This window comes from Dromaius novaehollandiae, chromosome 14 (assembly GCF_036370855.1).
Source record: "Dromaius novaehollandiae isolate bDroNov1 chromosome 14, bDroNov1.hap1, whole genome shotgun sequence".
Lineage (NCBI taxonomy): Eukaryota > Metazoa > Chordata > Aves > Casuariiformes > Dromaiidae > Dromaius > Dromaius novaehollandiae.
The window spans coordinates 6,975,525-6,996,765 of record NC_088111.1 but is presented as its reverse complement, the minus strand read 5'-3'; the positions used below and the strand labels follow the sequence as shown (position 1 = coordinate 6,996,765).

Here is a 21,241-nt window from a genome sequence, read left to right as displayed (position 1 = left end):
AGCTTCCATTTCAAATACAGATAGCACAGGAGAATATATTCATTCAGCTTGTTATTTGTTTGCTTGGGATTTGGGGGAGAAGGGGCTGCTTTAGGTAACATTTCTTATACCTTGCTCAGGCTTTGTTTTGCTTTTCCCCCTAAAAAAAGGGGGGGAGAGGGGCAGGGAAGCTGAAGTAATTGCTATTGCAGCTCTGCATATCACAGTGGTCCAGCTGGGAACAGGGGCTCTGTTGGAAAGCTAGCCTAGAACACTCTGTGGAATAGTTCGTGGTCAAGGAAACAGAGTGCTTAGATACCTTCAATCACAGTGCTGAGCGGCTGTAGAACCCAGCCTCCAGCTATCTGATACCCTGTAATGACAGATTGCACTTGATTATATGATTGAATGTTTCCTTTCATTGTAAGTACAAAGACTGTGCTTTAAGCTAAATAACTTCTGTTTTATTAATCTTACTGATTCTTTTGTTTTAGTCTTGTGTTTTTCTATAAATTGCCTCCTGGTTTCCATTGTAAGTTTTCATGAATTTTGAAATTTTGAGAGAATCAAGTGTAAAAGAAGCTTAAATGCTTGGGGAGTAGAGGTCTTGGGTTAATGATGGGGAGCTTGTGTGCATGTAAACTTACCTCTGTGGGAGAAAACAGAAGTAGAGGAAAGGCTGTAAACATTATTTGGTCATAGTTAAACACTTCTAATGAACTAAATTAAGAAAAATTTTTAAATCCTTAATTATTCTCTTCCCCCCCCCCCCCCCACCACCACCTTTTTTGGGGTAGTTCTAGTTAAGCTAGTGTGTCTAGTTAGGGTGGAGGAGTTATTTATAAATATCTCAAAGGGGAGCTCCCCACTCCTCGAAGCTGGAAATTCAAACTAACCTGCATATGAATCTTTGGTTCTCAAAATGTGGAGTTAGCAAACAAAAAATTGAACTCTTACTTAATAAAAACATGAAACTTTCCCTTGCATCTTCCAGTACATCATGAATTTTAATTTGCTCCTAGGCGTGGTGAAAAAAATTTGTGCCATGGATGGCTTCATCCCTTAAATTGGTCCCAAATGTACTGTGTATGTGTCTGAGAGGGTGTGTGTGCTTGTTCCAGCTCAACTTCAAACATGGTTTCCATGGTAGCTGTTTCTTCCTAACTGTGATTTGCTTTCAGTTGTTAAAAGTTTTCCTACGCAATTCATACTACAATTTTAATATCTACATACACCTAAATTATTTGGGTTATGTAGCATATCTTGTCAGATTTGCTCTGTAAGCTTTTAATGGAAATTCAGACTAGGTTGAATGGCTTGTTTGTTTCTAGCAAAACTTTCTATTAAAAGTCTGGTAACTTTGCTGCTTTTACTTTCATTTTTTTAGTTCAAGTTATTCTTCAGCTGCTTTGGATTTTGAGACTGAACACAAATTGGACCCAGTATTTGATTCACCAAGAATGTCACGGCGTAGCTTACGGTTAGCTGCTGCAGGATTTAATAAATCAGATGATGCCCGAAATGATATCCATGATGGCTTTTACGCCGCAAACATGCCTTTCAGAGAACAATCTAAGTAAGCGATTATTTTTATCAAGATAAGTTAATTTATGGGTTGGAGTCTTGAGTTTATACTTATCTGAAACACGACTGAGATTTCCTGTTTGAACATGGTAGTACAAGAAGAGATTAACAGCTGTTTTACTCTTTGTTCTTAGTGTTTACTGTCATACTTTGAAAATTACTATATTGAGGATATGAAGTTTAGAATAAAGTCTTTGGAAAAGTATAAATGCTCAAGAGTGAGGATTTTCTTTTAGGCTTGACTTGAGCTGTCAGGTCCCATCAGTGCTGAAATACCTTGACTGTTTTATCATCTATTAAATGAGAAACAAACAAATTTGTATCTTTAGCGCTATGTCCCTTTTGTATTTGCTTTCTGTTTCCTAGGATGGTGAAGCAACGCAGAAGTATGAATAAACAATCTGGCACTGTGAGGCATACGCCAAGGAAAAATCTATCCAGCTCTTCTATTTTTAGCCAAAGCAGTTTCAATAGCCATGCCAGTGATACATCAATGGTATCCACTGTATTGGACGAATCTTTGATTCGAGAGCAAACTGAAGTTGATCATTTCTGGGGTAGGCAATGAGCTCTAGTCCTCATTTCAAATGCTGTAAAAACTATGGTTTGGCATGTGTGGGTATATGCCCATGTCTTCTCTCCTTTCCTCATGCATTTCTTCATCCTTCCCCCAAACATGCACATGCTTCTACCTCTGTTGTAGATGTTTGCTTGCTAAGATGTCTGCTAGAAACTCACTGCCTAGTACATAAACTCCTGCTCTTGATTTTGGTGGTACAGTCAACATCAAGATGTTGTTTTGCAGTCAAATTGATATGCCAAACAGAAATGTATACAGTTATGTAATACAACACCATATACAGTATGGATTTAATTCTTACCATTACATTTTATCTTACCATTCTTACCATTGCTTTCAAAATGTACATAAAGTACAATATCCAAAGAATGGTAAACAGGTAATTGATGAAGTTTCCTTAAAAAGCCTAAGGAAAAGTATTATCTTGGTTTTTTTATAGGCAAGAGTGTATTCAGCCTTAACATATCCTAATCCAAAAGTTCCAAATTAGTAGCACCTTAAAAATTCCTAAGAAAGGTGGGTGGGTGTGGTTGTGGGTTTGGAGGCTTTATTGGAGTCTTCTTTTTTTAAGCAAAGAAAATGTGGGAATTGCACACCTAAAATACTGTAGAGGAGGAGATAATGATTTCTTCTATCTCCCAATTCAGACTACTTGTTTCTAGTTAGTACATCTCATGTTAGGACTCTGGGGAGGTCATAAGAATCTTTCAGTCTTAGTAGAATGGGTACTAAACTTCAGAGCACTTGGGTTTTAAAATGGAATTTTAAAATACAGTAGTAGCAAAGTGGTTGCTAAGCAACAGAAATGGCATAAGCTCATAATTAGCTGCTGTAAAGTCACAAGGGAGCCGACTACGCTATTTGTCATTCATGTTTTTCTTCTGCAGCTTCTTTCGTAGAACACTTAATTGTCACCCTGCTACATTAATGTCTGAGTATATGGATCTATTCAAGTGGTGGACTGCAAAATATGTTAAATATTAATCATAAAGTGGCTTTTCTTTGCAGTCTTAAGTAGATAGCTGGATTCTTAATTTAAATTGGTGTCAGATGACATAGTTGAGTATGGGATTTCATTATACTTGGGACCAAACTTTTTTTTTTTTTCTTTTAAGGTCTTGATGATGACGGTGACCCTAAAGGTAAGTACACAGTCCTCTTGCTTCCATGAGTGTTCTATTTAGTGTGGCTAGCAATGTAAATAGTTTTTCACTGAATGTCCTACTCTTGGTTTGCTAGGTAGTGATACTACACTGATGCAGGGGAATGGTGATGTAGCAACAGCCGAAATGCAGACTGCAGTGATCAATGGCTATACTTGCAATGATTGCAGCATGCTTTCTGAACGGAAGGAGGTTCTTACAGCATACTCTGCTTCCCATGTGCCATCTTCCAGGATTTACTCCAGGGATAGAAGCCAGAAACATACATCTAGTAAGTAATTTTCTCCTGTGTTTTATATGGATATCAGAATGATATACAGTTTAATTGATGTATTTTTAAATAGTGTTACTTGAGCACTTTTCCCACGCTGCTAAATTTATCAATAATCGAATTTTAAAGATGAGCTTATCATGAAATACCTTTTTTATATCAATGAAGACTTTGTGGTGTTGTCAGCTTTTGATGCACAGCTATCAACATGTTTTTTTTCCTACTGTTGTAGGAATTAAGGAATGGCAAAATAAGTGCCATGATATCTTAATAGGTTCAAACTGATGCGGAACACTGTTGTTCCAGTCAGTACTCATTGTAGTAGTCTCTTAATCTGGTATTGAAACTGTGTGTCTGTCTACCAGGTTCTTGGTCAGGGTTTTCAAACAGAAACCTTCTTCATTCACTGATTATTTTCCTTAAATGACTTGAACTTTCAGGATTGAGCAGAATTGCTACTTTGCAGTGTTTCTGTTATCCAGGAAATCTCTGAAGGATGCCTTACTTACTTCTGGTTTGTGTTGCGTGGCGGGGGGGGGGGGGGTGTTCTGTTTTGTTTTTTCTTTTCTTGGGTGTCGAGTCACTTAACCTTCAGCATATTAGAGGTTTTCTGGAGCTAAACCTCCTTAAATTGAACTCCAAAGAGGAAAAACTGATTCCAAACAGACTACGTAAAAATTATACTTTTAAAGCTTGAAAATAAATGAATCTGCCTTAAATAAGGTTCTGCCTCTCCAAGGCAATGTCAGTTCTGGGGATAATTGTCCTCAGTGTCTTGGCTGCGTCTGCTTGCCTCTTGCCTGCATAACGTCTTGGAATTTCCTGATTATTGGTAGTCTTCAGAGATAACCAAGAAGGTGGTGGGTGTGCCCTCCGTTTCCCCCCCCCCCCCCCCCACCAGTGGTCTTTAATTAGAGTGGAACCAGTTTAGGGAGTCTATAGGTGTAATATCCTTGAATGAAGTATCCTTCCGGTTGCCAGGAAGCCTGTCTGAACTGTAAGGCATGACTTTAAATGCTTTGAGGCAAGTATTTCTTTTGGACAGAAGTGTAGTGCAGATAGAAATTCTTTTGTATTGGCATAATGACAATTTCAAGAGTGTCAGCATGTTGAAACCTTTCTTGTCCTGCAGAATTCATATTTGCATATGAGAATCTTGCAAGTGAACCCATCCTTGTATTTGCTTTTGAACTTTAATCCAGCAATTTGGGCTAAATCTGGGGGAGGGAAGGGACATAATCCTGGCAAGTTTTGGAATGTAACTGGTTCTATGAAAGCAGTGGTATGGAGAACTGACTTTCTTCCTGCTGAATATCCTCTAAAGGAGAAGACGTAATAGAAGAGCCTCTATAACATTCGAGGCAGGCTGCTGCAGTAACTTCTTTCCTCCCGTTTAAATGGGAGAGGCAAGTGAAACGCGCTCTCCCTTTTAAGTCCAAAACAAGAACGTAGTTTATGCCTCTTATTTCTTTGGAGCTGTGATCCATGAAGTCGATACTAGCAGTTCAAATCATTGAGAAACCCTGAGTTCTGTAAGCAAGGAACTCATTGCTATGTAGAGTTCTTAATCTTCACTAAGAAAAGGCATTCTTGCTGAAGCTGTAGTTCTGTCTTGAAGGCACTTTCTTCAGGATGTAGTTCTTGCAAAAGCTTTTGCTGTAGTATCTAAGGCATCCAGACCTTTCAAACCATGCTTGCTTAAGCTTCATACTGTTGGCTAAACAAAGGCTTTGGATTCTTCAGCCTCACCTTTCCACTAGCTAATGATCACAGAGATAGAAGTACAACTTTATGTAGGTGAATAATTCATATTCACACCTTTTTTCTTTAATAGGAGGCACCCATTTCTACATGAATAAGATTCTGCGATTGGTCAAACATGCTGCAGCATCTTTTGCGTCACTCTTAGTGCATCTATTTCAAATGGTTCTGCTGAAGCTGGGTTATGAATTTAAAGGTACCATTTCAGTTGTCGTGCTTGGTCTCCACTCTGGATTTGTCTTTGTGTAGTATCTGGAGTGCTCCCCCCCGCCTTCTCTTCTTACTAACTTCATCTGTTGTAGTGTGGCGTTCCTTTTCTGTAGTCATTTTGCTGGCTACTGTCTTTCCCGTTTCCTTTTTCTTTTCTTCTAACTTTCTCAGTTTTGTTAGCCTTTCCACACTTTCCCTCTGTTTTGGAAGTATCAAGATCCAGGCATGCGATAACATAGCATAGACTCCCATGTGCATTTTCTCTAGGAAATACCAGAAGGTAACGTTTAAGTTGGAAATTTAGGTTGGTTTATAAAACTGGTTTGTGTGACACTGTTGTATCTTAACTTTTCAGTGTCCTCAGGTTAGGCTACCTCATTACCCTTAAGCCCATTGTGCACTTAAAGCTTAATTTAGACTTATCTGGAAAAGTAAAGCTGCAGTCATCTCTGTTCTTGCACACATCTTGTTTTCTTGAAAGTTTGATTCTTCTTTGGTGCCTGCTCTTCCATAACATGTGCTTGACCAGTACAGTTAAACTTCTGTAGGCAGAATTAACTAGTGTGAGTGTGTAAGAAAACTTCTATATTCTGTTTGCCTTGATACCTTATAACTTCCTAATGCTTTCTTTCGAGTCTAAGAATCAACACAAAGGAGTGACAGCTGGCCCTACAATGACAATAAGTGTTTAGGATTTGATGGATTTTTACTTAGGTTTTGTTTTTATTTGACTAACTTCTTAATTTAAAGCTCTTAAACAGGTCTTAAAGTGAATGTGTTTTCTCTGTTCATCCACATGTAATGAGCGTTTTGTTTTATTTCTGTTCTGAGTTCAAGATTAATTCTCCAATTATCCATAGCAGATCTTAGAGAGGACCCTACACTTGAATCAGATAATACAATTTCTGTCTCTTAACTTTCATTTAAGATCTTATCTCATCAAAATTTGAAGATGGTATGGACTAATGTAAACTTTAGGATTATGATAAAACAGTTAAATGATAGTCTGACTGTTTTTAGGCATGGAAGAGTCAAGTATCCCATGCATGTCTCTAGGATTTCTGTAAAACCAAGAAAGTTGGACTTGGATGTTATCTGAAAAGAAGCAGAAAGATTTTTGAACTAGAAGGTTCTGTCTTATTTAAAGAAGAAAGTGTGATTAGACAGAAGAGGCTGCTTTCATAACTGTTTTCTAGGCTTCTTGCATGTCACTTGGCTTTGAAAACTAAGCCAGTATAGTTAAAATCTGGGTGCATGAAAGGCTTTGAACTTGAGAAATGTATTCCATATATTCTTTTTTGGATGTGTTGCAGCTCACTCGGATTACTGTGGAAGCATGAATGTGAAGGAGTTTTTCAGAGACAATAGCCGTCTTGGTGTAAATGAGGAATCAATATGTAAGTATGGCAGTTGCTGTTGTCTTTTAGCCTTGGGCTGAACTCTTGGATGTTGCAGTATTACCAGGGTAATGTCAGATGCTCCATGACTCTCCAGAAGCTATAAAGTACCCACTTGTTTTCTAACTTAGATGTAGGGGGAAAAGAAGTGCAGTTACCTGGTATATTATAGTATTGTCCCAAACACGTTTTATTCCATTTAAATTTGGTTAGTTGTTCTTGGTTTGATAAGTGATATTGTGAAATAGACCTATTCAAACTATCTTGTAACAATCTTTATTTCATACTGGCTTTGTCACATTAATCAACTGTTACCACAACCAACAGGTGATGACTGTAAGGGGAAGAAACATCTTGAAACATACACCACAGACCACATGCAATCCTCATGGGCTAAAAGGGTAGCAAGGACCATTTGGCACACCTTTTCTCATGCAGGTTGACTTGGACCTTTTTTCTTTTGCTTTTGTTTTACTTCACAATCTCACATATGTTAATCGTTTGTATTGTTTTGCATTTTTTTCTTAACTACATCTATCAAAGTAGATTAAAGTGTCTAGAAAATTAAACTTACATAATGTCTTTCCTGTTTGGCTCTCACTGTGATACTGGCTTTTATACAAGCTTGGTAGGTAGTGAGACTACTTACCTATAAGTATGGTAATAGCAAACACCTGTGTTGGAAAGAAACAGTCAAATTGTAGAATAGGAATCAGATTTGCTAATTTATTGCACTTCAGGAAAATCTGTACTCTTCATAGGGTGAAAAACTGACTTTAAATGAAAGCAAGGTATGAAGGAATTGGTATACAGATTATTTTAACACTTTATTTTTGTTTTAGTGCTAGTCAATTTTTACAGGAATCTTATATAGTGATAGACTCTTCCCTGTGAGATGAGCCTTCCCTAGCTTGAATGACAGAGGCATCAAGAATCTGTTGAATGCTCTTTATTCAGCAAAGGAAAATGATTTGAGACACTTCAGTCACCTAAATGCTTTGCAAAATATTGGGTTGGTATATCTATAATCCCTCAGATTAACAAAGATATCTCTGCTAATCTAAAAATGTAGGAATACTTCCTAAGCGTATGTTACGTAGTTTAGAACAAAGTGATCTAGTCTCGAATTCAGTAACTGTTGGCTTCAGTGGGCTTTAAATTACAGCATTTTTAAGAGGATCAGAACTGACATACTGAAGATCCTTGGAATATTCAATTTAATGAAAACTTACTTTGCTGCTTGTGATCTATTTTCTATAGGTAGTAGTGTTTTGTGGTGGTAGTGTTTCTTAGACATTATTACTGACTTAATCCTTTGACTAGGATTTAAAATTTTAATTGCCCCTTTTCTTCTTTTTCCCACACATGAACCCAGATACCAAAACTTGGTGTATAATTCAAAGCAAATAAGATGCTTTTAAAATAATGATGTGCTTTAAACATGTTCTTAATGCATTACTTTTTAAATATTTTATAATTACCATGCTTATCTACCAATGCCATTCTACAGAATGTAAATCTTCTCTATTTTGGAAAAATGACATTCTAATTGCACAGATGCAATTCTGTTTTTATATATGAGGATGCTTTTTCCAAATTGTCCTGGTTTTACTTGAATTCATATTTATTATTTTATTTTGTTTTTAAATATTGAAGAACCAAGTTTATAGTTTACTGACAGGTACGGTTTAAAATTGTGCAGAACATGTAATGATCAGGGGCTTAAGTCTCTGTTTTACTACATGCACTGCAAAAAAAAAAAAAAAAATCTTCAGCTCATTTATGTATGTTACCACATAGTTAATTTGTTATAATCTAGGTTACTTTATGGTTCACGTGTTGCGAACAGTGGGAGCAACTGGATGGCTTGTGTCTCAGAAGGTGTTGTCTCTACTTTGGCTGCCCATTTTTTCCTCAGGTTACTATCCTGATCTGTGTGTGTGCATGTTGCCTGTTTCTTTTGACAAACTAGGAATCTGCAATAGGTAGCTCACACTAATTCAACTATGCTTTTGCTGTTGCTTTTACTCCTTGAAATGCACATGCTAATTCACTACCTTTATTGACCAAAAGATGCTTAATGTGAGGGTATACTTCTCTTCACAGGCGTAATGGGAGATGTGAGGGAATGAATGTATGAATAACCCAGAATATGGGTCCCCCAAGACTAATGGGGTGTATTTGGTTTGGTGGTCACTTCCTATCATGGTATTCCTCTTGGCAAAAACTAGTACTGCTCAAACTGTGCATTTATTGAAACATATTGAGGCTCTCAGCAGAGGACTTGGGCTCAAACATTATGACAGAATTTCATGCGAGATAACACTGTGATAAGAAATGAGCATTTCATCTTTTTGCATGGTTATTGTCTGTGTTGAGTAGCTGATGTTATAATGCAGTCATACTTGTGATACAAATCTAGATGTTAATAAGCTGCATGCATTACCTGTACTCATCCATTTCTCTGCTGTGCAAAGCAGCCTTGCCCACAGTTGCATGTCCCTCTGCTTAGTTTCCTTTGACGTGGGCTGCAATAATATTTCATGTTTCCTTTTTGCCTTCTAGGGAGGGCAGCTTCTGGCATGTTCTGGTGGCTTAGAACTGGATGGTATCAACTTGTTACTCTGATGTCTTTGCTCAGTGCATTTTTTCTTAGAAGGTGTGTATCCTTTACAAAAAAAATAGTGTTTTCTCTAAGCAAATTCTTTACCCAGTTATAAAAGAAAAATATGACAAATGTATTTTGTTTCATGTAAACTTTCTCTATCTCTTTATCTAGATGCCTTCCAAATATTTTCAAGCTATTACTGTTTCTCATCCTACTGCTGTTTTTACTAGGTATGTGAATTGTTTAGTTGATGATAGAAGTTGGTGTATGCTTACTACGGTTGTACCAAGATAGCACTTTTAGTTGAACTTCAGGTTATGGAGGAGAAGTGCAAAAGACCAAATGTCAGTTTGTCAAAGTGCTGCCCTGCTGGTGGACTTTCCTCTTATCATTAAAAAACCACCCTTGATCGAATTTTATAGAACTCTTTAGACAGAGTGATTGAGCAAATGCACTAGTCTTCCCTTACCCCAGGCGTGCCCCCTCCCCCCCATCCCTTCACTGAAACTGCAGTGAGCTCATAAAGAAGGGGGGGCTGTGTACTGATTGCTCTGATTGTTGTCAGTCTCCATAAAAATGTGGTTGTTAAGTTCCTTTAACAAATCATTCTAAATCATTCCTTTGCTCTAAACAATGCTTTTAGCTTCTTGAAACATTGCTAAGCTTAGACTAGTTAGCTGGCAATATTCCAGACCAGTTGTCCACTTTGAAAAAAATAAACTCTATTTAAGGTATTTATTGAAGAATTTGGGCTATTTCTGAAGAGCAATTTCATGTCCTCCCATGTCATACAAATCTTAGCTTCTTTGGGGAAAAAGCTGAAGCTTCACAGCAACTTGCAGTAGGGACTCAAAGTTCTTTGTATTATGAGAATAGGATGAGGAGGAGAAATTATCCACTGTAGAAAATACTACTTCATCTCACTAAGGCATTGCAAAAATAAGTGTAAATCTTTGTCAAGTGCTGTGTTTCCATGGAAACACAAACTTCTTCCAACTTTTACTAGATAATGATGCAACATGATATGCAGTAAGTAGGATGTAAGGCAAGATGTTTTCCATTCAGATCAAAAATGGTATTTAATATCTCTTGCTCAGTGAGCATGGCCTGTCTTAATGAATAAATGAAATCTGGGTCTCAGGGAAGCAGTAGTATGTGATTAAGGATATATCATATAAGCAGAAGCTATCTGACTTAGAGCTGTGTAAGTGTCACTGGTGGTTGTTTCTTAACTGTCTTGAGTGTTAGGCTTAATTTTTAAAGCCTTCTAAAGCAGCTCATGTTGCTAGCTAGCTTTTGTTTAGGGTAGTTGTCCAGTGTGTGCTGTGCAAAGACGAGGTAGCCTATCTCCTTAAGTAAAAGCTTCAATTTGTAGATAGAAGCAGTCTTCAGTGAAATTTCTCCTAAAGATCCTTTTTGCTTTTGTTTCTGCTCACAAAAGGTATGTGGTCCTGGGGGTTTGATCGCTTCATTTCATTTCTACCCTTACTGAACTGGACAAAAATTCACACAGTACAGAGAATAGATGACTCTATTCATATTCTCAAACCACAGCCTGATTCTTCTCATTCTGTGCAGCCTCCAAAGGTAAGGGAGAACAGTAGGGAAGAACCTTTATATGTTTTAGGACCTTTGTTAACTCCTATGTCTTAAATATTTTGCAATAACTGCAGTTACCAAGAGTAATGCAAATAAATGTCTTGATTTTATACATTTAAAAAATCTTTACACCTTAGGATACCATAAATATCTTTGATTCTGGTCGTATAACTGAGCTGGAAAAGCAAATGGCCTTCGTGTCTGACAGATGCCATCACCATGATGAAGAATATAGCAAAGTGATGCTTCTACTCCAGAACCTTCAAGATCAAGTTGCCCAGATGAGTGACAGAAGTGAAATATTGACACTAATAAAAAATGTGATGAGTCAACATCTCAAAGACATGAAAGAAGAAGAAAAGGTATAGAGAAATTATTATTGATGCTTTCTGATACTGATCAGAATACTCTGCTTTATTAATGCAGATTATTGGTGATTTGGCATCTGGATTTTATTTATTAACTTTTTCTGATGTAGAATTATCTGATAGATAGTAAATGCCAGGGAGTAGAATCACTGGTTTTGTTCCTCCTCTGTTACTGTTGACAAAGCTTTAATTACAGATAGGTGGTCTAAAGTAGAATCTCGCATCACTGAAAAGCAGCTGGCTTTATCCTCTTTTCATGCAGAGAAAAAAATTATAGGAAGGACTACTAAGGAAGAAGGGGCTTTGTGGTAAACCTTCCTGTGTATAACCCCCACTACTGCTGAATCACACTTTCTTATTTTTTTTGTTACAGATGCTACAATTTTTCATACAATCTGCAGGATAAGTCATTTAAGCACTCTTTGAAAGTTATGATCACAGAATGAAAGAAACACTGTACTTTGTAGAAAATCTCAGTTATACTATTTGTACTTAGAAAGTACAACACCTTTTTCTTCCCTCTTTTTAAGACTGACTTCCTGGCTTTACATCAAGAACATGAGATGCGCATCGTGACACTCGGAGACCTTCTCGGAAAACTCTCTGCTAAGTCTGAGGTATTGGGAGTTAGCTTTGCTAACTAGTTACAGTTATAACCTTTTTCTGAGGGACTTGAGTTGTTTATTTGCTTTGCTCTGATTATTGTATTGTTCCAGTCTCAGTCTTTGTCTGTGTTCTTGCTCCTCTCTCCCTGTTCTTAAAGGGGTAGGGGTTTTGCTGTTGTCTTCCCCCCCACCCCAAAGACTTAGTTCTTCACTGACCAGTGAGGCAGAACTGAGAAGCACAAACATAAGTAATTTAGGGACGTAAACTTGTATAGGTGGTGCTGAAATGCAGCATTTTAATGTGACACTTGATTGTGCTCCTTCTGTTATATGCATTATCCCGTGTATGTTAAAACCAACTCTTGTATTTCTAGGACATCCAGAAGGAGCTTGACGTAGCCAAAGCAAAAACGACGCGGTATGAATACTCTTCAGATATATTTTGCTCTTTCAATCCTGACACTAACTGATGGTGATAGAAGTTACTCTGTGAAATATGATAACTATCCTTTTCTTAGTGTTAGTTGACTGCCCCTGAGTTTTTGTTGTCAGCACAAATATTTCTTTCTCATAATAAATTTTTACCGTGATGCTGAACAAGGACCACTTGTGATGTGCATGTGGTCCTGCAACTAATTTTTTTTACTAGAGAAATCTGTTTATATAGTAAAGAAAAATGTAACTTCTAATGCATTTATTAGAGGATGAGAATTTTTCCTCAATTTGCTTAATGAAATATATGATAGCTATATTTGATAGGTTTTGTATTGAACTTCTTGAACTTTTGCCAAGACTAATCTTTGTCCATGTTCTTGGCTTGTCAGCTGTACTACAGTCTACTCATGTAATATGTAATACAAGGAGAAAACCTGCAGCACTTCATTAAGTAGTTTCCTCACTGGAAGAGGGGGATAAAACTTACTTGGTGAATTCTTATTTAAATTGGTAATGACTTTAGAGCGATGGTTGATATTTTTTTCCATGGCATACTCTGAATATTGATCTATATAGATCAAATGTATCCTACTACTTACGGATTCAGCTTGAAAAATAATAACTTTATAGGCAAGCATTAAGAAAGGTAACCTGAAACTCTAGTCTGAACAGAAAATTTGGGCAAGCAGAGCTTTACTGGTTTGGTAGAAACTTTAAACACACAGCAGTCCATATATATCTGAGTTGTTAGTTTGTCAGCCTAGTGATACTCTAAATGTCATTGCTTCTTGTTTTGTCCACAGCTTTAAAAAATATTTTGCTTTGAATATATTCATCCTAAATATGCTTTAAATAAAATCTCCAAGGAACTGTAGGCTCACAATGTTTATCTTGGTGAATAACTGAACTAGGAAAGCATTTCATATTAGACAAGTGTTCTTATTGCTTTGGAGTTTGATGGAATGATTCAAACTACTTTTTTCTAATTATTGACTGTTTGTTTTTATCAGAGATGGTGATGAACATAATAACCTTTTATCCAAAGTTAAAAAGCTAGAACTAGAGTTGTCTCAGATGAAATCAGAGCTGTTAAATTGGCAAAGTGTGAAGACAAGTTGCGACAAAATAGATGTCATTCATGAAAAAGTAAGTTTTGTAACTGTCCCACTAAAACCTGGTACTGCTTGATTTTTGTTTGCTAACTTTCCTGAAAGGTACTGTGATAAGTAACATGGGGGTAGTATTCATCTTAAATAAGAGTAGTGCTTTGTGGTGGGTTTGTGGATTCCCCCCACACTAGTGGATGGTATTTTGCTAGACAGGAGTTCACCACTTTTTTTTTCTAAAATGGCAGTCTTATTTGCATTTAAGATATGATGCAGTAGCATTTCTATACACTGTACTTAACAAGGTATGTCAGTTATAATGGCCAACTCGAGCAGACTTGGAGAAGTAATTCATGTAAATGCAATGCTAGTTTTTTGATTTAAGAGTCATTTAAAAAAAATGAGGCTTAAATTTTTTTGAAGCCTTTGGTAACATCTTTGGAACCTCTGACTAGAATGCAGCTAACAAAACAGAACAGTAAGTGCTGATGTGGGATTGTCAGCTTTGGCCAAAATATTGTATTTGAGCATTATCGCAAAATGGTCTGGCTACCTGTGTAGGGAATCGAAGCATATCCATAAGCAAGTGGTTAATGACTAATGCTGAACAAGTACACTGCTCTCCTTAGAGCTGCTGCCATAGTGCCTTCTTTGAACTGTTGCCACCAACTTTATTTTTATTTTTTAATTTTTATTCTGAAGCATTAGTGAGACCCTAGATGTAAACTGCATATTTTGCTCTGCATAGCTTTTCTTTTGTTTGGTCTGGTGGACAAAACACATCTATGAAGCACCCAGGGTTTTTCATATGTTCTTTTGTACCTCTGTTATTCCAGTATAAGTCAGTGTAGGCTAGATAGATTTATCAACAGTGCTGGAAGTCCATACTGATTTCATGTGCCTATGTTATACGTATGGTATTACTTAATAGTTTTTAAGGACTAATTGTTTCTATTGCAACTGTTAATGGCTTCTGCTAGGTGGATGCCCAGGTCAAAGAATCCATCAAGCTAATGTTTTTTGGTGATCGACAAGAAGACTTTCCTGAATCACTTCTTCAATGGCTTGCATCCAATTTTGTGAGCAAAAGTGATTTGCAGACTTTGCTGCAAGATCTAGAGTTGCAGATCCTCAAGAATATTACTCTCCATATGTCTTCTACAAACCAAAAACTAACATCTGAAGTAGTAACAAATGCTGTGAATAATGTAGGGGTTTCTGGAATCACGGAAGCGGTAAGTTAAAGTGCTAAAAAAAACTCAGCTAAAATTGTAAAAAGTGGTTTAGAGGCATGTTATGGAGCATGACTGTCAATACAAATCTTAATGGTTTTAAGAGATGTCTAAGGGATTAACTGCAATGGGGAAGAGCTACAGAAAATGCTTTATCGAATATATCCTTACAGCCTTGCTTTTTGTCCATTGTGGACATGCTTTTTTCCCCTCAAAGTATGCTGTCTTGAAAGCTGGAGATTTCCCAAAATATAAGCATACCAAAAAATGCAGCTCCGTGACTTGGGAAGGTGGGGAAAAGAAAGCAACTCTTGAAGAAAACACCAATTGAGAAGCAGTATGAGTTTGTTTTAAGCCAGGCAGCCATGCATTAAAAACAGCTTGCCTCTTGTCAGAGGCTTTCAAATATTGTGATGGAGTACAGCATCTCAAAGATACATGCAAGTTCACATAGATTTGTATATATCAATCTTCTATCAGTTGGTATTACTAAAATCTTTCTCTTTTCATTCTGTTCCTGTTCTGTGTGTATGTCTGTAGCAAGCGCGCATAATCGTAAACAATGCATTGAAGCTCTATTCTCAAGACAAGACTGGCATGGTGGATTTTGCCTTAGAATCTGGAGGTAAATAGCAGAGGAAATGCTAATACGATAAACAGCAGACATTGTATCTACTAGAAATCTAAAGTGAAGGCTAAAAGTTATGGCATCCTCCCGTGTATTGTCCAGTGGTCAGACTACCGTAATTGGTGCCTATTGTTAATAGGGTGATATACCAGCTATCTACTTTGTGGTAGATAGTAGAGACCAGGAACGTACATAAAAACAGATGAGTCCAGGTTCCCTAGGTGGGCATGGAGTGGGACAGAATAACTCTTCTAAGTATGTGTATAACTGGCTAACTGAGAACTGCAGATATGTCTGTGAGGGATGTTCTTAAAATATCATAGTACTGGATACTCCTTCCTTAATGTAGAGTCTTATTTTGATAGAAGCATCTGATCCTTGTATTAATGCACCTAAAGTTGTTAGAATCTAACAATATCTTTAATACCTTTTTGAGGAAAATAACTGGTATATTCATTAAGGTTGTTACAAATTCTTGCCTTCAAAAGTCTGCAGGAAGAAACAAGTAACTACTTTTGCTAACCCGACTTATCTTTTCTTGAGGTGGCAGTATTCTGAGTACTCGCTGCTCTGAAACCTATGAGACGAAAACAGCATTAATTAGCCTCTTTGGAATTCCTCTGTGGTACTTCTCTCAGTCTCCCAGAGTGGTGATTCAGGTAATGAAAGACTAAATAAACTCTGCAATGCTATATATTGAGTGGTTTGGGTTGTCTTTTGGATGCTGGATGTTTGCCTGTGGTGCTGGAGAGGGAACGTACTTTGAACTTTGTTCCTGTGAGTGGGGTTCTTCCAGTATATTGTGGGCATTGGCTAGCTCTACTTGAGCCTGCTATGGAAGTCTTAGTATTGCTAGAGTGGTGTATGGGACTTGTGCAAAGTGTGGGCCCTGGGAGGATTCCTGCTGAAAAATCATCTCAAGGTGGGTCTTCTAAACATGGCTAGAAGCTTGGGAAGATGTGCTCTCTTTCTGAAGAGAGTGCAGCTGAAATTGTGCAGTCCATATCCTTTTGTGTTGCACAAACAAAGATATGTAATCCAGCAAACACAGAAATTTCATCTTATGTTCTGTTTGGCTGTTGTTTCAGAGGATGAACTGTGATTAGGATCAAAGCTGTTGTGAATTTGACTTTGTATTCTACCAAATAGATTAGGTTCTGCCACTTACTGTCTTTTTAAGGCTATACTAATAGTTCAGAATTCATTAAAACTCTTACAAAAAAAAATGCTTACAATATTTTATTTTCTCCTTTCCTTGAAAACTGTTCTCTAGCCGGACATGTATCCAGGAAACTGCTGGGCTTTCAAAGGATCACAGGGGTATCTTGTAGTTAGACTTTCAATGAAGATCTACCCAACTGCCTTTACAGTGGAACATATACCAAAAACACTTTCACCAACAGGAAATATCACCAGTGCTCCTAAGAACTTTTCAGTATATGTAAGTCTGTCTCTGAACTTGAGTTCTTAATGTTTGTAAACATAAAGAATATTTGTGTTTTGTATCTTGGAGAATGAGGTCAAGGGAGGAACAGCAAAGAAGGGAACTCATTGTTTCTGTTGCTGTTCTTAAAATTGCTTATATTCCTGAAGAGCTTTCAGATCTAGGAATGAGAAATAGTAAAACTAATTCTGGCGGAGTTGTGTTCGTTTTGCCTTGCTTTTTACAAGAGAAAACTCTTGAGGGGAGAAGATACTGTTTTTATGACTAACATCAAACTTTAAGCAGCTCAATAGAGTTCTCTTATATGCCTTTTTTCTGCCCCTCCCTCCCCCCAGTTCTCTGCCCTACATTTTTTGGCTCTTCACCTTATCTGTGAAGCTATATTAAAAAAAAGAGGGGCATAACTTTCATACTTCTGTAGGCACTGTTGCATAATAGAAGTCTGCAGGCTGCTTTGCAATACAGTTTATGAAGCCTGAAAGCTATCTTTGTCCCGCTCTTTTAAATGCTTAATATAAGTCATCTGCAAACATCTAGTTCTTAACTGCCATCTTGTTTATAACCTTGATGTTTTCTCATTCTTGTTAGTCCTGAGCAGTTTGTGTTGTGTGCTGTGATAGTGGTTTCGCTATAGGCTTCTGAATGCTGCTTGTTGCTATACAGTTATATAGACACGTATCTAGTTTTGATTTCAAATTTGAAGGGACCGAAACTTTGTCCTCTTCTTGTAGGGTCTAGATGATGAATATCAAGAAGAAGGTGTGCTTCTTGGACATTACTATTATGATCAAGGAGGAGAGCCACTGCAGATGTTTCCAGTAAAGGTAAGTCTGGGTGACAGGGTTTAAAGTGTGAGGAGATAGGCTATTATCTATGGTAGTGTGTAATAGATGAATAAAAGGACCCCGTTCTCTTTGGGCACTGTACAAATAAAGATGGAAAGTATCTGCCTTAAACCCTGTGATCTAAAGGGACTAGTCAGAGGGGAGAAGAAAGGTTCTGCTATCTGCACACAAATGGTTTGCAGACAGTAAACATATGAAGAGTCTGCTCTATGCTTTTCCTTTCGACTCCCTTTACAAATAAGTAATTGTAAGGAAATGAAAGCTCTGTTGAAAATGTGATAAAGTTCCCAAGGAATAACTTAGCTATTGATAGAAGTTAATATTTGCAGGAATCTGGAAGAGTGACTTTAGTTGCGCACATATCTATTAGAAGCCTAACTGTAGTTTGTGTTTGCTTTTTCCTTCTCCTCCAGGAGAAAAATGAAAATGTATTCCAAATAGTGGAACTGAGAATTGTTTCTAATTGGGGACATGCAGAATATACGTGTCTTTATCGGTTCAGAGTGCATGGGAAACCAGCCGAATAACCTCCTACACTACAGCTTGGTGGCTTTTTTTTCCTTGTTGTACATTTTATTTTCAATCTGTATATACCGGAAAACCTAGAACACTGGAATCTCTAAAGGATGAGGATGTGAGATGTATACTGCAGAATTACTGATCCTCTGATAAAGGCAGAAGACTGTCAGCAGAACTGTATTAACATAAATTTTATTCGCTCTGGTGCTCAGCTTGTAATTGCCAGTTAGCTTTATATTTTTGTGTCCATGCTGAAAAAAATAATGCATGCAAACTACTCTGGTTCATAAAGCCTAGTTAGCAAACAGATGATACCTATTTTATTACAAATGAATGTATAGGTTTTTAAAAGAATAAACCACACTTTCCGCAACTAGGAATCTGTTCTTTTAATCCAGGATTCAACTGCATACTTCTGTTAGCTTGACACCGTAAGCCAGAAACTGTGGTACATTTTAAATGCTGACTAGCTAGAGGTGTGTTTCAGATGACCCTAGTCTTTGACCGTTCTTGGTGGATCTGAAAGGGCTTATTTAATAATGTTAAATATGATAAATATTACTGTCAGGGATAGTTAATGCAACCAAAACTAGTTTAAACACCAGCGAATGAGAATGCTTTACTGTAACTTGTGGCCATGAGTAGATCTAAAAGTCAGGGATAATTTTAACTGAAGTTATTTAAGGGTTTTTACCATAGCAGCTCAGTCACCTTGTTTAATTGCTGTATACTAATGTTTACTAAGCAATTTAGCAGGCTTAACAGCTCCAATCTAGCTAATCAGTGCATCAAGACTGATTTGGAACCAACACTGGAGAGAGGAACAATCTTCATTTGCCAAAAATGATCTTTTGGGGAACAAAAGCTCATTAGGCTGGTTCATTTTATAGTCAGTAAACGTTGTACTGTGATAACGCAGTATGTGAAAACAAGACCATGAAGTAAACCTTACTACTCTGCATTTACGAGAGGCTCATGCTCAATATTGGTGTATTTAAATATTTAAGCATTTTAAATAATTCCCAGAAAATTTAGTCAGATACAAGAACATGAGAGTGATCATTTGCTCTCGCAGTGTGTTTATGTAGAACTGAATTGGACCTTATGTTGAGTTGCAGCTGCTTATTGTACCCCTCAGGATTGCTACTTTGAAGTTCCCTCTCAGAAAAGATTCCTAAAATGTACTTGTATGCAGAAATTTTATCTTGCTGTTATGATTAGTCAACTTAGCTACACATGAACTGTTAACACATTGAACTGCTGACTGGTTTTCTGAATAGAGTAATGTATGTTGCACAATAGTCCTCGAATGTTTAAACAAGTCTCCATGTGAAGAACACTCTTGAGCTAGAGACAACCTATGGCCTACACAGAGGAGCTAGATTAAACGTGTACAGGTGTTTTCTTATTACAGGTTACATATTTAAAATTAGAATTATCCTGTATAAATTGAAATTACATACTTGGGGTGGGCATATTTTGAATAACACTAACTTATTTTTAAAAAAGCAAGATAGGACTTTGTGCAATGTATTTTTGTAAATGCTTTTCAAAATACGTCTCTGTTCTTCTTTGCTGCCTACAAACTGACAAGATGCTATTGAGATGTTTAAATAAAGAGTTTTAATTTTTGAAAGCGCATGTAATATTTGAAACAAGTAATAAAGTTTCCCTTCTGTATTTGTGATGACCTGCTGAAATAACTGAGATGAGGACATTTGAGACTATAATAACATTAAAACTGAGTTAGGCAGTAAGTGGCTCATGAGACTCTCCCTCTTTGCCTTAATTTCTATTTTCTATTACTGCAAGCCAGGAAGTAGTGTAATGTCTGTGGTAATTACCTGCTTAGAATTCTGAAAATAAAGAACGTTTGTGCTGTCTAGCAGCACAGTGTGTATGGTAGGATAAGCATGCATTTATAAGCTCTGTAACCACTAGTGCTGTGTTTGGCTTAATCTTGTTGCCCTTGCTGGCCTTGTCCATAAGAAGTAGTAGATGCTTGCACAGAAACTCCTTTTGCTGAGGCACCTGAAGGTTTTTGCATGGCAGAAGTTTTACTAGCTGGTGTAAGCCATGAACTAACCTATCCTCTGGGAGCTTGCTTGGTTTTTCCCTGTGGCTTACTTGCATGCAAAATTATTTCCCCTCTGCCTCCCCCTATCACAGCTGAACTATTATGTTCACTGCTGTTGTGCAGTAAATTGTCAAATGTATGAGCATGTCCTCACTATGACTAAGTTCCCCGAGGAATATATTTGGGTAGTCTTTCCTCCTTCACTATTCCTTTGAAAGGTGCTGACTTGTGCTGCTCAGAGCACCTTGACACTTTGTCTTTTCTTCAGAAGTATTTTAAAGTACTTTGTTTCAAGAATTCCTGCTTGAACTGAGACCTGTTTCCTCAGTCCATGTTGTCTTTCTATAATAAGAACTTGCTTGTATGTTGAGGACTGGGTGCAAAAATGACTGCACAGCTGCTGGAACTACACCTCCTGGTTTGGAAGTAGTCTTAACTTGCATCATTCTGCCCCTTTTCCCTGTAGGTTACTGTTGGCTGTGTGCTGCCAGAATCAATCTGTGACGTAAGTCGGAGGTGCTTTTTATGGTTGTAATTGCACAATTGATAGGAGCTAGGCAAATAAAGTTAAATATTTTTAAGTGAGGGGGGGAAAAAAAAAACTTGTTTATAAGTTAACTCAGATGCCTTGGAATTAGTTACAGCCTCAGCTTTGGACTACCCTGAACAATGTTAGAAAGAGAAGTGATTCTGAACCAGGTGCTTATTTTGGTTTTTTTTTTTTTAAGGTACTTGCTAAAGGTTGTACTACCTTAATCCTTGCAGGAAAGATGTTTTAAGCAAAAAAAAAAAAAAAGAATTAAGGAAAGGGTGGTGGTGTTGGGCTTCAA

At 37.3% G+C, this 21,241-nt stretch overlaps 1 protein-coding gene across 14 annotated transcripts in view; it reads left to right on the top strand.

Annotated features, from left to right (window-relative positions):
• SUN1 (Sad1 and UNC84 domain containing 1) overlaps positions 1 to 20,014 on the top strand; it is a 36,147-nt gene extending 16,133 nt beyond the window's left edge. For 8 of the 14 annotated variants that reach the window (XM_064520214.1, XM_064520211.1, XM_064520220.1 and 5 more), the window contains 21 exons: positions 1,367 to 1,555; positions 1,930 to 2,120; positions 3,259 to 3,285; positions 3,383 to 3,577; positions 5,412 to 5,534; positions 6,862 to 6,945; positions 7,273 to 7,383; positions 8,765 to 8,863; positions 9,511 to 9,604; positions 9,725 to 9,783; positions 10,995 to 11,140; positions 11,290 to 11,514; positions 12,051 to 12,137; positions 12,500 to 12,543; positions 13,571 to 13,706; positions 14,647 to 14,901; positions 15,439 to 15,523; positions 16,070 to 16,185; positions 16,800 to 16,967; positions 17,702 to 17,794; positions 18,229 to 20,014. In XM_064520214.1, coding sequence (XP_064376284.1) covers positions 1,367 to 1,555; positions 1,930 to 2,120; positions 3,259 to 3,285; positions 3,383 to 3,577; positions 5,412 to 5,534; positions 6,862 to 6,945; positions 7,273 to 7,383; positions 8,765 to 8,863; positions 9,511 to 9,604; positions 9,725 to 9,783; positions 10,995 to 11,140; positions 11,290 to 11,514; positions 12,051 to 12,137; positions 12,500 to 12,543; positions 13,571 to 13,706; positions 14,647 to 14,901; positions 15,439 to 15,523; positions 16,070 to 16,185; positions 16,800 to 16,967; positions 17,702 to 17,794; positions 18,229 to 18,342 — 2,641 coding nt within the window. In that variant the 3' untranslated portion in view covers positions 18,343 to 20,014. The remainder of the gene's footprint in view (positions 1 to 1,366; positions 1,556 to 1,929; positions 2,121 to 3,258; positions 3,286 to 3,382; positions 3,578 to 5,411; positions 5,535 to 6,861; positions 6,946 to 7,272; positions 7,384 to 8,764; positions 8,864 to 9,510; positions 9,605 to 9,724; positions 9,784 to 10,994; positions 11,141 to 11,289; positions 11,515 to 12,050; positions 12,138 to 12,499; positions 12,544 to 13,570; positions 13,707 to 14,646; positions 14,902 to 15,438; positions 15,524 to 16,069; positions 16,186 to 16,799; positions 16,968 to 17,701; positions 17,795 to 18,228) is intronic. The other 6 variants (XM_064520218.1, XM_064520217.1, XM_064520216.1 and 3 more) reach the window with 6 other exon arrangements.
• The last annotated feature ends 1,227 nt before the right edge of the window (positions 20,015 to 21,241 follow it).